Below are 13,429 nucleotides of genomic sequence, written 5' to 3' on the forward strand. Positions count from 1 at the left end.
TTTCACTGAACAGAGGAACTGAAAAGATTCAAACCCTTTGAGCATATGTATCTATCAAAAAAGACTAACCTAACTCACCATACTTCAATATGTAACAAAGTAGTCAGTGCTGATCATCCATCCAGGCTCATCTAGTCTTGCTTTGGAGCAAATACCTATGTCTGTTCACATATAGAAAAAGATAACTAGAAAAAGCCAATAAGGATTATTTAATTACCAAGAGTAGCCTGATTATTTTTATGCTAAAACAACTGGTTAAGTGGATGAAGGGAGAGCTGTGGATGTCAACTACCTTGATTTCTGCATCTTTGACTGCTGTTCCACAACATCTTTGCTGAAAAGCTGGTAAGATATGGACTTGACAGATGGACTACGAGATGGGTGGAGAACTAGCTAAACTGTCTTTCTCCAAGTAGGGTAATGGCTCAAAGACAAAAAGGTCATGAGTGGAGTTCCTCAGGGACTAGCACTAGGTCTGGTACTATTCAGTATCTTCAAAACTATCTGGATGGAATTGCACCCACACAAAAGTTGTGAATGAGACTGAACTGGGAGGAGGTAGATGGGCCAGAAGGAAGAGTCACCATGCACAGATGGGACAATAAAAAATGCAGAGGGTTTAACAAAGATAAAGTCCTGCACCTGGAATAAACCCAAGGAAGAGTAAAGGCTGTGGACAGACCGTGTGGGAAACAACTCTGTGGAATAGGCTCAGAGGGTGCTGGTGCATAGCAAGCTGAACATGAGCCAGCAGTGAACTCCAGCAGCAACAAAGGCAGACATGTGCTGGACTGCATCAGCAAGAGTACTGCCAGCAGATCAAGGGATGTGATTATTCCACTGTACCTGGCAAGTGTCAGGCCACACCTGCAATTCAGTTCTGGCATTCCCCAGTTCAAGAGAGACACAGAAAATCTGGAGAGGATCCAAGAGAAAATTGTCAAGATGATTAGAGGGTTGGAGAAGCCAAAGGATGCAGGAATTAGGGTTTTTTTCAGACATATGGTACTGAAATTGTAGTTTTAGAGAAGACAGGTACTCTTCTCATGCAGAGACAAGGTTATAAGACAAGAGGCTGAGGACATAATTTGCTTCAGGCAAATGTCTTCTGAATATTAAAAAAAATAAATATTTCACCATGAGAACAATGAATCATTGGCACTGGTAGCTTTTGCTGAAGACATCCAAGATTTGGCACTGGACAATCTAATCTGAGGCCCTGCTCTTACAAGAAGTTGCATCACATGATCTCCAAAAGTCCCTTTCAAAGTGGACTGTTCTGTGACTCTGTGATTGTCTCTGATCCATGTGGTCTACTTCTTAATCTGTGATGGCAACTGTTATTACTAAGTTGAGGAGGACTGCAAATGTACTGGCCTTAAATCTGTCTTAATTCCATGGCTCAGCATGGGTATGAGGCCTCTCTAATAGACTTAGCATGGATGTTATTATAGCGTAGTGACCAAGCAGGAGAACTAGGTATGTGTACATAAACCATGCTAGGTTACAGCTCCTCTTCAAGCTCCTCTAGACCTCTTTCTGCACTGTGCGTCCTGAATGTCAGCTACTTGGTGATAATTGTCCTCATTGCTTACACAAAATCATCTGATGCAATAGAAGAATAAATCAGGATGCTGAACAGAGGTCTGCGAAGCTCTGGCCATTCCAATCCCAACAGCAACATCCTATTTTTTAAATCTTGACTTAGATAAACAATGGCTACAAATTTAGTTTCACTTCTCAGAGGAAATGGTAGAACATTTCACATATGACTGTATATTTATATTTGATTGTAGAAGGGCATTCCTAGCAAAGCTGTAAGATGAAATAAACTGATTCTGTGCTTATAAAATACTTGTCAGTACCATTTGAAACTTGAACATAAATGTGAACCATAAAGAACTGCTTATCAAAGGCATTTAGTTTGGCACTAGGGTGCCAAAAGACCTAAGATGTACACAATTATTTTAGTAAGATATTTTTAGCCTAAGAGACTACAGGGAAGGGTGGGAAATCTTGTTTTCTCTTTCTCAGAAGACGAAGAAAAATCAGAAAACACAGTAATAGTCATACAACTTGTGAAAGCCTTTTGACTTGTCTAATTTTTTCAATTCTTCCATTACCTGAGCAACTCTCAAATACCCTTTAATTCAAACAATTGTAAAAATTCTATGAGAGGACTCTACATTCAATTGCTGTAACTGTACTGTTACTCACTATTACTCACCACTCACAGGACAGAATGAATGGGCTCTATTCATATATTCAGTACTGGCAGTTACAACCATGAGCTGAAATCTCTAGAGGCAGATTGCCTCTTCTCACTGGCAGAGGTAGAATTTCACAAGACTCTATGTTAGAACAAATCAGGATCCAAAAAAGCAAGCATAAGAAAAGCAAAACTTACGCTGACTGCCACAGTCATTTTGCATGACTGAAATCCATTCAGAATCCCACACAGAGACCATACGCTGAAATCTCATACATGACATATTTTCACATTGTGGCACACACACAGAAAACTTCCCTGAAACTCAAAATCTGAAGTGGGCATTGTCCCTGTAAAACTGTTCATCAGCTGCAGTGTTTAGAGACAGCCTCAAGAGGATTTGTTTCAAAGACACCTCCTGCTGCAGTTCAGGAGGAGTTTCATCAACAGGAGGACCACAAGATGTAACTCACACAAGAAGAAAAAAACCATCAGGTTTACAAGTCTTACTCTGCTTTTAGAATCTGCCACACCAGTATTATACCTAGCTTAGATACATCTTTTTAAACCAAATAAATATTTCCTTATGCATATTCTATCATACACATTTTGTTCAAAATAGGTTTTGTCCAAGGGATTATTTTGAACAAAATTTCTAAGATGATTGACTTTTCCCTGTATGTGACAGCAGTATGTAGAGAACAACTGCTTTACACTGAGCACCACATAGCATACTGTCTTTGCAACCCCCAGTGATTCCAAAGTTACACTGTATTTAGGATCTCACCGCTAACCTACCTATAGTTGAATGGATGGCAAAGACAGCTAACATACTTAGTTCCATAATTAATCAAATGCACCACAAATTAACAAGTCAAAAAACATCTCGATGAAACACAGAATACATTATTTCTGAATTTAAATAATTGAGAATGGAGTCTTCCAGGGGAAAGTTTATAAGAAAAAGATTAATTCCTGATCTATAGCACCACTAAATGAAAACAAAACACATATAGACCAAAAAAAAAAAAAAAAAGTGCTGTAAGGAGGAAATGTGCAAAATATTGCACTACCTCCTGTGTATCAAAAATAAGCATTAATGTATGGGTATCCTTCTCTTTACAATGTTCTCTTTTTTTTAAGCCTTTATTTATCTTTGGGGGGAAGCATCATTTCCCTGGCATCTGAAGTTCCCATGGGAGTGCCAAGACTTTGTATTGCCTCTCATGTAGCCGTGGGTTTGGGAGGCATCAGCATTTCTTAAATTAATGTCTTTTAAAACTTACTTGCTCTAGCTCAGTTGCTTGGAAAACATTTCTAATTTAACATGTTGGCAGTTCCCAGAGACTGACTTTAGTGTCTTATGAGAATATCTATCTCAGACACCACAAGTAGTTTAAAAAAAGAAGAAGCGTAGGCAAGATCACTACAGTTCCTTTCAAGTCCCTGGAGAAACTTGCAGCATTCACTCTATACTGAGACAGAAAAGTCCACTTCCCTCAACTGAAAAAGCTCAGCAACTAACTTAGACCCAACACCAAACTTTAAAACAGTGAAAGCTGGATGAAAACAATGCAGGTACTGGAAATGAGTTCCCAGAGTTTCTGAGATCACATAGCTCCCACTAACTGCATTTCACATGTGGTTACTTCTCTGTGAATAGTTCTCATGATTTTACTATGCAGTTTCTGAGATGTGAAGTTTTAGTTACAGCCTCAGTGCTAAAATCATATTATTGTCTGGAAATCTCAGTTTTCACTTAAGAAAGAAAGAAAATCAATTTTACAGATGCTGCAGCTGCAGAAAAAATAGGGAAAAAAACCCCTAAAAATAGCCAGTGCCAGAGGGTACTGGACCAGAATCTTTTGACTTTAGAAAAGACAGTATTAAGATTTCTGGAAACTTAAGACATAATTTTAATAACTCAAACTGACAGTTCTGGCGTCATTTGCCTTTTGAAAACCTATGTAAACACCAAATATCAGACATCTTAATTCAGAGGAGATTTTGGTTGCCTTTTTATATGTTAAATGTTACATTATCCATTATATGAAGAAAAACCCTTAAAATAAGAAAACCTTCAACAGTTTTTACTTGTTACTATGAACTGCACTAATTCACAACTGCCATGATTATCTTCATTGTGGTGCTAAATCTAAACTGTCATCAAACCCCAGAGGATTGGGAGATTAAAATAAATAATGTCTAGGATAATTCTTTTTATACTTTCAGTTTCTAAGCTTTTAAGATACCTTTGGGTTCTCATATTCCCATTTTTCTCTGAAGCAGAAAGAATTAAAACTTCCTTTTTTTCTTCTTGTTCTCTTGCTTTTAAATGTAAGATGGGATTTTCACTCAGGCACATAGAAACAGGAAGAAAGGTTTTATGAAATTTTTTCTATACCTGTGACAAAATTGCAAATTTTTGTCTTGTCTTACAGCATCCTAGGCCAGAATGTATCCTACTTCAGCTCTGCTAGACAAGTCCTGGGTGTTTGCATTCCACTTGATAGCACCTAAACTAGAATCACAGGCTCAGAATCATTTAGGTTGGAAAAGACCTTCAAGATCATTGAGTCAACCGAGTCCAACCACTACTTCGTATCAATACCTGCTTTCCAAATCAGAGTAAGCATTAAGGCTCTGCCATTGCATTCCTCACATGTGTGCATGATGATTTTAAAACAAATATTCATGTCGCCCTTGTCAGACTGGACTTTTGAAGACACTTTGCAAAAAGACCAAATTCAAAGTACCAGCTTGCACTTGCTGTCTATTTTCCTTAACTTTCCTAAAGGTTTCTACCTCTGTTAGCAAGTATCTGCACTGGCCAGTCTCACAGTCATTAGTCATTAGTGCTAGAAGAGAGAATGAAGTTGTCCTTACAATGGGCTCTTGTAGCCAGAGACGAATAAGAGTTGCAAGGGTGTAGTACATCACCAGCAGTAAGATTGGATTAGCATGGTGATACCAATGTAAGTCTTGATTTTTGATGATCATCCAAGTGCTTGAGCAGTTTGTCTGAGTAAGAGAAGTGACACCGAACAACCTGTGAATACAAAAAAAACAAGCTAGCCAAGTTAGAGAACAGACACCAAATCTTACAATGTTGAAAAACATTTTTTCAGCAATTTTTGCTTCCTTATAATACCAATTTTTCTGTTCAAACAGATGTGTTTTCTGTCACATCTAAAATGCAGTGAATATTTTCGTTCCACATATTTAGTCAAAAGAAATGTTTTTTTAAATTTGGTTTTCAACATAAAAAATATGAGTATATTAATACTACATGTACTATGTCCAATGAGAAAACTTTCAAGGACCTGTGCCCTGTAGACCCAGAGCTAGAGAAAATGTGGAGAGAAAATGTGACTGCAAGTCCATTTGGCAAATCACAGCAACATGACATTTCAGAGAGATTTAATAAACTGACGTACAACACCATTCCATTCACTCTGCCAGGACATAGCTGTAAAGTACATCTCCTCAGCACACTGAACAGTCTACTGATTTTTTTTATTTTAAAAAGCTAATACTATTAATAAATTTCTATCTCCCTGAAACAACATCTCAGCCTTGGCCATATTGATCACCATAACTGGTCTACTCTGGCCTCCAATCGGGAGGTCTGGAGACACACCACTTATAACGCTGCTGATGCTTTTGAGAAAGCACGCAGGATCACTCTAGAGGAGAAAAGACAACGCAGAAAGAATCGTGCCTTGCAGAATATACCACCTAAGGAGTCTTTCTGCTGTGCCTTTTGCAACTGGACATGCCTATCTCGTATTGGCCTTTTTAGCCACCAACGCGCTTGCAACAAACGTGGGTAGAGCCCTTCCCAAATCTTCGTTCGCGAAGCCCAGCCATGACTATTAATAAATTTCTATCTAATTATGTCAATGCCAGTAAACATAAAGGATTCCACTGAATTCATAGCTATTCTGAACAAAGATTGAAAACATTCTAAAAGGATCATCAAACAACTCAGAAAAAAAAGGAGAAAAATTAATTTGCAGCATTAGTATCAGTGATATCAAATATTTTACTATTTCTGGAAAAACTGGGATTGCACAATATTTCTGTCAAATGAGAAAGATATGTTGGAAAAAACCCACTTGAGAATAAAAGAAAAACCCTCAACATTTTCAAATTAATTCATGTCAGATGCCTTGTAGATGTGTTAGATACTGAAGTAAAACTAATAAGAAACATTATTAGTTTGGTTCTTTCACTGTAAAATAGTTTGCAGAGTTCCAAAGTTAGGGTATTAAGCCACCAGTAGCATGTGTCAGTATTCACTATAAACAGTTTTGTCTATTGGTAAAAGCTTTTTCTTCCTCAATGTGTCTGAGTTTTCAATTTTTACAAAAAATAAATTTGATTCTAAGAGGCAATTAAGGAGAACTACTTTTTGGTAGAACAATAAATACCAAACTATTGTTCCTCTGAAAAAGCAAATCAAATACATTCATAAAAAAGAAGCCAACAAACAAAGCACTCAAGTTTTTCTGCTGGGGGATTTAGAGTAAGTTCAAGAGGTTTAGTTCTTCCTTTATCTATTAAGATACAACATGAAAAGCCAAATGAATACAAAGAATAAATATGACATTCAACAGAGATGTGCTGCCTGAAATCTGTCTTTTGGATGCTGTGAAGTGAAAAGAATATAAAAAGGGAGATGTTACACCTGTTCGTTAACTGGGAGTTTGCTGCATGGGCATAATACCATCAACTCCCAGAACGAGAGCTCTATAGCATTTTATTAAACAATCTATCAGCACTCACTTCTCATTCTATTGTCAACACAAGCCAAAGGCTATAAACTTTAAGATTTCTCAGAGTTTTTGTGTGGGTCCAAGGTTGGGGAAAAAAATAAAAAATAAAAAAACCCTGCACACAAAGTAAATTGCTGCAACTTAAAGGAGTTGACAGAGCTGTGTTTGGAATTGACCCAAACTCAGACTTCCATAGCATCCAAGCACATCCAGAGCTGATGTTACGGTATGGCTCCATCTGGCTGAAATTCATGCTGGATTGTATTCTGTTCATATTTCTATCATCACAGAGGAACATCTTGTTTGTCTGCTTTTCTCTCTGCCAACTTTGTCATTTTTGCCAGCAATGATCAGGGTTGTTGAGTTCCTATTAGTTGTTGAGTTCCCATTAGTTTCATCTTCTACCTCAATTTCACAACACAGTTCTCCATCTTTAGTTCATTTTAAGCTTTTCTATGTAAGCACAGTACAAATCACCCTATTTCTGTTTCACAAACATCAGAATCAAAGTGAAATCCAATTCTTACTAAATTAAGAAGTTTTCCATTGACAGTGATGAGTATTTCCTACAGCAATGAGGGAAAATTCTTGAAGGTTCTTGGACTCTTCTGCCAAGCAGACATGACCTTCATATCACATATTCCATTCCTACAGTATGTTTTATAACATACTATAGCTATAAAGTCAGAACAACTTGTGCTTTACTTTTATCTCCATTGAGAAGAAAACATTCCACATAATCCTAACAGTTAGGAAATTTTATTATGTTTCAGTTAAATTCTCATTCTCTTAGTTTAATTTGCTGGCTTCAAATTATCCATACATTTTACTACGGGACTTAATTCTGCTCCCTTCTGGCTCTGCATTCAACAAATATGCATAAGATAAACCACATCTTCTCCTTCTTAGTTGCCACTTGACCAGGAATATACTTCAATGTATTTCACTTCATTGTATTCAATGTATTTCTCTTTGTCTCATAAATCGTGATTCTAGAGGAACTGCTTCTCACTTCTGATGTCTCCTTGGGTTTTGTGACTTGTTAGTCACAAAGGTACTCAACACAACACTCCCTGCTTATCAGGTTCAAAATACACTCTTCATCCTGGGAATGCTCATTTTGTCTGTTCTGGCCTCCAATAAGGCTACAAGTTGCTGCTCATTCAATATTTATGCTTCATCATTATCTTCAATGAGAACGGCTGGTGCAGAACATTTTTCAGAGACAGAGAGTCATCTTCTCTCATTCAAAGCTTTTAAATACACAGGAATGGTTGCCATAAAATGGTATGCCATAATGCCATAAATTAGGGCATTATTCAGTTCTGCATGCTCCATTCCACAAAGGTGTCTTTACATTCAGTAGTGATCAAAATCAGCTGTATTTGTGTCCAACTCTGATATTGATGTGACTTCATCTTAGCCAACATACATGTATGCCATCAGTAAGGTCAGAATGAGTCCTAAGTGGGAGAAACCAAATACCGAACAAGACAAGTATATGTGTGCCTGGATACAGAAGATAAGTAAAACAAATTCTGAGACTTATTTACTAATGGAAATACTTTGCTTTCCAAAAGACTGCACATAACATCAAAAATAAATGGAAGTTTGCAAGACGAGAATAGATTGACATTTCTATTTTTGCAAAGAAGGAAAAATTGGGGGTTTGAAAGTCCTTATTGGTATTCTGAAAAATGCATAGCAGAAATAATTTGGAAAAAATTTTAGAAATTATGACAGGACAAGAGGAACTTGAATGTCTGACTGAGAAATGCTCAGAAATAACACCATGAAAAGCAGTTCTTGAAATAAAGATGGCACCTTTTTGCTCATTTACTATCCTATAAGCTTGTTTTCCCAGCAAAGCTTCCTACTGAATCTGTGAATCATCCTTCTAGCACATGTACTTTCATCTTTTGTGACCTTCTGACAAAGTTATAATTTGTGACCTTAAAAAAATCCCACTTTTTTATTAACCTAACATTACAATTCAGAAGAGCAATTTCAATTTCACTTGCAAACAGAAAAACAAATTCCTTTTGTACCCACAGATATTTTATCTAAGGAGTTGCTGAAGTTGTTGGAATTTTACATTGCTAAAACTTTTATTGCACACATTATTTAATTATTACATTAATATAGTATAAGAATTGGTGTTAGTAATTATTCATGGTATTAAATATGAACAAAAATGGTTATGTAAACAAAAAATATATATTTCATATAGTTATCAAACACAGTAACTACAGATCTTTTAGGCTTGTGAATTTTGCATGCAGTAAAAATGATCTGAATTTTTTTTTAATAAACATATTTGTCAGTTCAGATCCTGCATGTTCTGATGTTTTAGGAGTTGATTTCAGATGAGGATTTGCCTCATAATTTTCAAGGTCAGGAAAGGAAATAATAATTCTGAATTCCTGCACAATGTAGGACACACAATAATTTTTCTATTGAACAAAGAACTTTTGGTTGAATTACAGTTTATAGTTTAGAAAAGCATCCAATCTTGATTTCAATTGATAGCAAATCTTCTACTGTTTTACTATTTTTCTGCTGGATTTATCTTCAATAATAGTTTTGTCTAGATGAGATTTCCAGTTGCTGCATCTTCCTACAACTCTGTGTACTACTTTACATACTACTTTTCACTACAGAAGAGAGAGATCATTTTCCCATATCTTCTCTGAACTTGCATGAAGATTGCCTTTTGAAGAAAATATTTGTATCAAATTACTTCAGGAGATGCATTTCATGATTTAGTATTTATGATTATGGGAACTCTTTTCTGGTGCCAGTACCTGTTGCCTGATTATTCACAGCAATGGCATCAGAGCATTCTATTGTGCTGGGTTGGATTTGGGGAATCCATCTTTGTAGAACTTCTGGATTTATGTTGGATTTTATGTCTGAATTTATTATGTCTGAATCTTTCATCTGGATATATTCTCTTGCGTATTTATTTCACCCCCCTCACATGGAAGGAGACAAGAGTGGTGCCTGAAAGTCTGGAGTAGAGAATGGAATATCAAGACTGACTGACATTTGAATAGGTGAGCCCTAAAACAGAGATGCTAAAAGTGACCAAACAAGAGAAGAAAAAGGAAGAATAAATAGGTAAAGAAGAGGAAAATAGGGGAGATGAGAGAGCAGAAAAAGAAAAAACATAGAGAAATTCAACAATAATAAATCCCCAGAAATGGGAAAAAAATCAGCATATTTGGGGAGGGTGGTGGCGGTTGTGGTAGAAATTCTATTTCTCTGGGGGAAAGACGGCTGAAATACAGGGAGAAAAGGCAAAATTTCATGTTTCACAGGCCAAGCCACGAAGACTGAGATTCATGAGGAAGAGTACTTAAAATACTGAAAGGGCTATGTCCCAAACTCTAAGCACTGTTTGAAGAGTGAAACTTTTTTCAGACATTGACTTAAAGGAGGTCCATACTCTTGCCACATTTGAAAAATTCTGTGGATAAGGGGGAGGAAGGATTAGAAGGAATTAAAAAAAAATATATATAGAAAATATCATTCCTGCACAGCCCCCCTAAAAGTCAGGAGTACACTGTTCATACACAAACCAGCCTGTTGGATTTTCTATACCTAAATGGCAGAGTTACACAAAAGTTATGATCCATAAAATTATATCCATAATGTCTCTTCCAAAGGAATGCTGTGAGCCACCACACTCCCTTTCAGTACATCATTTGGCTACATGCCCAAAGAAACACATGCTGTTGGAAATTACTCAGCCAAGTCCCATGGTACCTCCAGACCCATCCTTGCCTCCCAGAAGTTTGTTACTCCCTAGATTACAGGCTGAGAATTCAGATTATACTGGAGCTTATGTTCCAGGGTATGCTGAGCTGACACAATGTTTTTACAGAAATAGCAGGACATAGGGAGGAGAGAGGTGGAAAAATTGGTTGAAATGCATTAAGTACCCCAAAGAATAAGGGTTAAGATGAGCAGGAGGCATTTGGTTTCACATAGCTTTTTAGGGGGAAAAAAAGAATTAATGGAAAATGTCTTTCCAAATCACATTATTTATAAGATTCCACAGAGAAGGAGCTGATCCTTCATGCCTCCCCTTCAGCTCAGCAGGACAACTGTGTAGAGAGATACTGCAGACACAAACCTCAGTCCACAGTTGGACTAAAGTCATTAAATGTATCCATTCTGGAGAGATAAAAGCTTTAAAAAGCATTGCAAGTATTTTTAGCTCTTAAAAGCCTTAGACCTTGCTTTGGTTCAGACATGGATAATTCAGAACTGGCTAGGTGGAACTGTGCCATATTAACGATAATATAAAAGTTAGACTGTTTGGGTTAAGAAGTACTATGATAAATTTCAGCTTAACAAAATGTTTAAAACATTTTTTGAATTATCTGTAAATGTAGACTAAGACTGGAATTATTTTCCTTCAACATGTTGCTATTTCAATGCTATAATACAGGCACATACATAGTGAATGTAGATCTTAGTAGGTAAGTAGATCATTCTAACTTTTGTTTTAATGTCATCATATTTCCATAGCTCTTTAGCAGACGCCCACATTCTTCTTTTCTACTAAGTTTTGGTTTCCATAGCTTCCATTGGATCAAAGCTTTTCTGGCAAGAACAAAACCAGCCCTGGTTTATCTCCCATCCTCTTCTGAACATCAGTGACTTTTCCTTTATAGGAAAACTAATTTCAAATGCACAACTATTGCATGAGAAACCTCATGAAAAAGTGAGTAGTTTAAAACTTGTGTGCTAATATCATCCATATAATGAGGACAGAAAGAAATAATGAGCCATTGATCAGGAAGCTGTGGAGGAGAAAAGATAGCTTTAAGGGCTGTGAATTACATAAAAGCTTGCAAAACCTGCAAATACAACACAAACCTTAATTCAAGGAGAAAAAAACGATATAAGCAGCCACAATAAAATCACTTTGCTTTCAAGTGAATGAACAACTTTAAAATAGGATGATAAATAGTATCTACTCTATAAGATGGTTTTTTTTTTAAGTAACCAGATTAATGGAATTTTCTCTGAGACTATATGACTGGAAGCTGTTAAGGACTTCCATTAAAAATGATCAAACTTCAGACATTAAAATACTTCATATATATGAAATAAAGCACCTGCCCTGAGTAAAATTTAAGTCTGAACGTACAGATTTGTGAGCTCTATACCAAATTTCATCCAATAATTGAGCTTTGTACTGACTTTCTATTACAAAAGCTTTCATTGCCTTAGAAGCAATAATTCCCCACTCTTATCACTAATATTAGGTATGAGTCTGTTAATCTCTTGTTTACTGAGACAAAGCCCATCTTCAAAAGCCTTAAATGAAGAAGATTTATCCTATTAATGGGTTTCCTCTCTGGATCCTCAAATCTCTTCATTAACCATGACACAGAATTTCTGGCAGCAGCAATATTGATGTTGTTCCTTTCAGCACATCAGCAAGCTAGAAAAGCAGCGTGTTGCTGTAGCCTTGGGGCAACTTTGCTGGGACTTCCAGAGGTGGTCATCTTACGCAGACACATGCTAAAGCAGTGACTCCGGTATCTTTTCATCCCAATCAGATAGCTGAGCATCTGGCACAGGAAGGACTACCAGATAGGACAGCAAGAAAAAGATTAAATGTGGATAAAGCTGCAGAAAAAATTGCTTTAGGGTTCCTGCGTGATACCTTAGCCAGAGTGACTACTTCAACATGATCCTTCCTCACCTGGACCAGCATTGCCATTGTTTTGACAGCAGAAGCCTTTACATGTTAGGTAGAGTTAGGCAAACAGTTGTTTGTTCTGTCACTAAAATAAAACTACTGTAATGCAACAGGGTTGTTTGGGGTTTTTTTCACAAACCATTTCAGCTACAGACCAGAGCAACCCAGGGAGCATAGAGGCTGCAAGAGCTGAGGCAGCACTGCTGGGATGAGAGGATGAAGAGAGAAAAGTCACCTTAGCAGAGGAGACTGGTTGGCACCAGTGATTTGCCACCTGCTCCTCTTCCTCATGTACACATACCCTTCCTGAGACTATACAGGGGGATGAAAAGCTCTGAACAGCACCACCCAAACTGTGTGAACAAAATTAAAAATTTTTGATGTTTAGTTGGAGTTTCTACTCAGAGATGAATGTAATGAGGAAACAGGTCCAGGCTTCTAAGGAGTCATGTGGAAAGCAGGACAGGGAAAACCAAAGGCATGTTCAGACACTTGCCCAGGCACAAAGGCTTCCACCTGTGAGAGGGTGAACTTGAACACCTCAGCACTAAGCACGAGGGACAGCTTTACCAAGGTACATCTTAACAATGGCACAGCTTAACAACATCTTTCTGCACCAACTAGTAACTGAAGGTATTGGCTTTTCAAAGTGACTTGGCAGAGCTGCTGAAAGGAAAGGAGCCAACAGTCTCACCTCAGAAAGTCTCTCACAGGCAGAGCAGG

General features: G+C 37.2%; 1 protein-coding gene across 1 annotated transcript in view; it reads right to left on the minus strand.

Moving 5' to 3' along the window:
* Positions 1-13,429, minus strand: part of PIEZO2 (piezo type mechanosensitive ion channel component 2) — a 296,094-nt gene that overhangs the window by 95,826 nt on the left and 186,839 nt on the right. Inside the window, exon 9 of the mRNA XM_029959391.1 lies at positions 5,096-5,258. Within this exon, the coding sequence (XP_029815251.1) occupies positions 5,096-5,258 (163 nt within the window). The remainder of the gene's footprint in view (positions 1-5,095; positions 5,259-13,429) is intronic.

The sequence above is a fragment of the Manacus vitellinus genome, unplaced genomic scaffold (genome assembly GCF_001715985.3).
Source record: "Manacus vitellinus isolate BGI_N305 unplaced genomic scaffold, ASM171598v3 scaffold_1_pilon, whole genome shotgun sequence".
In the NCBI taxonomy this organism is placed as follows: Eukaryota; Metazoa; Chordata; class Aves; order Passeriformes; family Pipridae; genus Manacus; species Manacus vitellinus.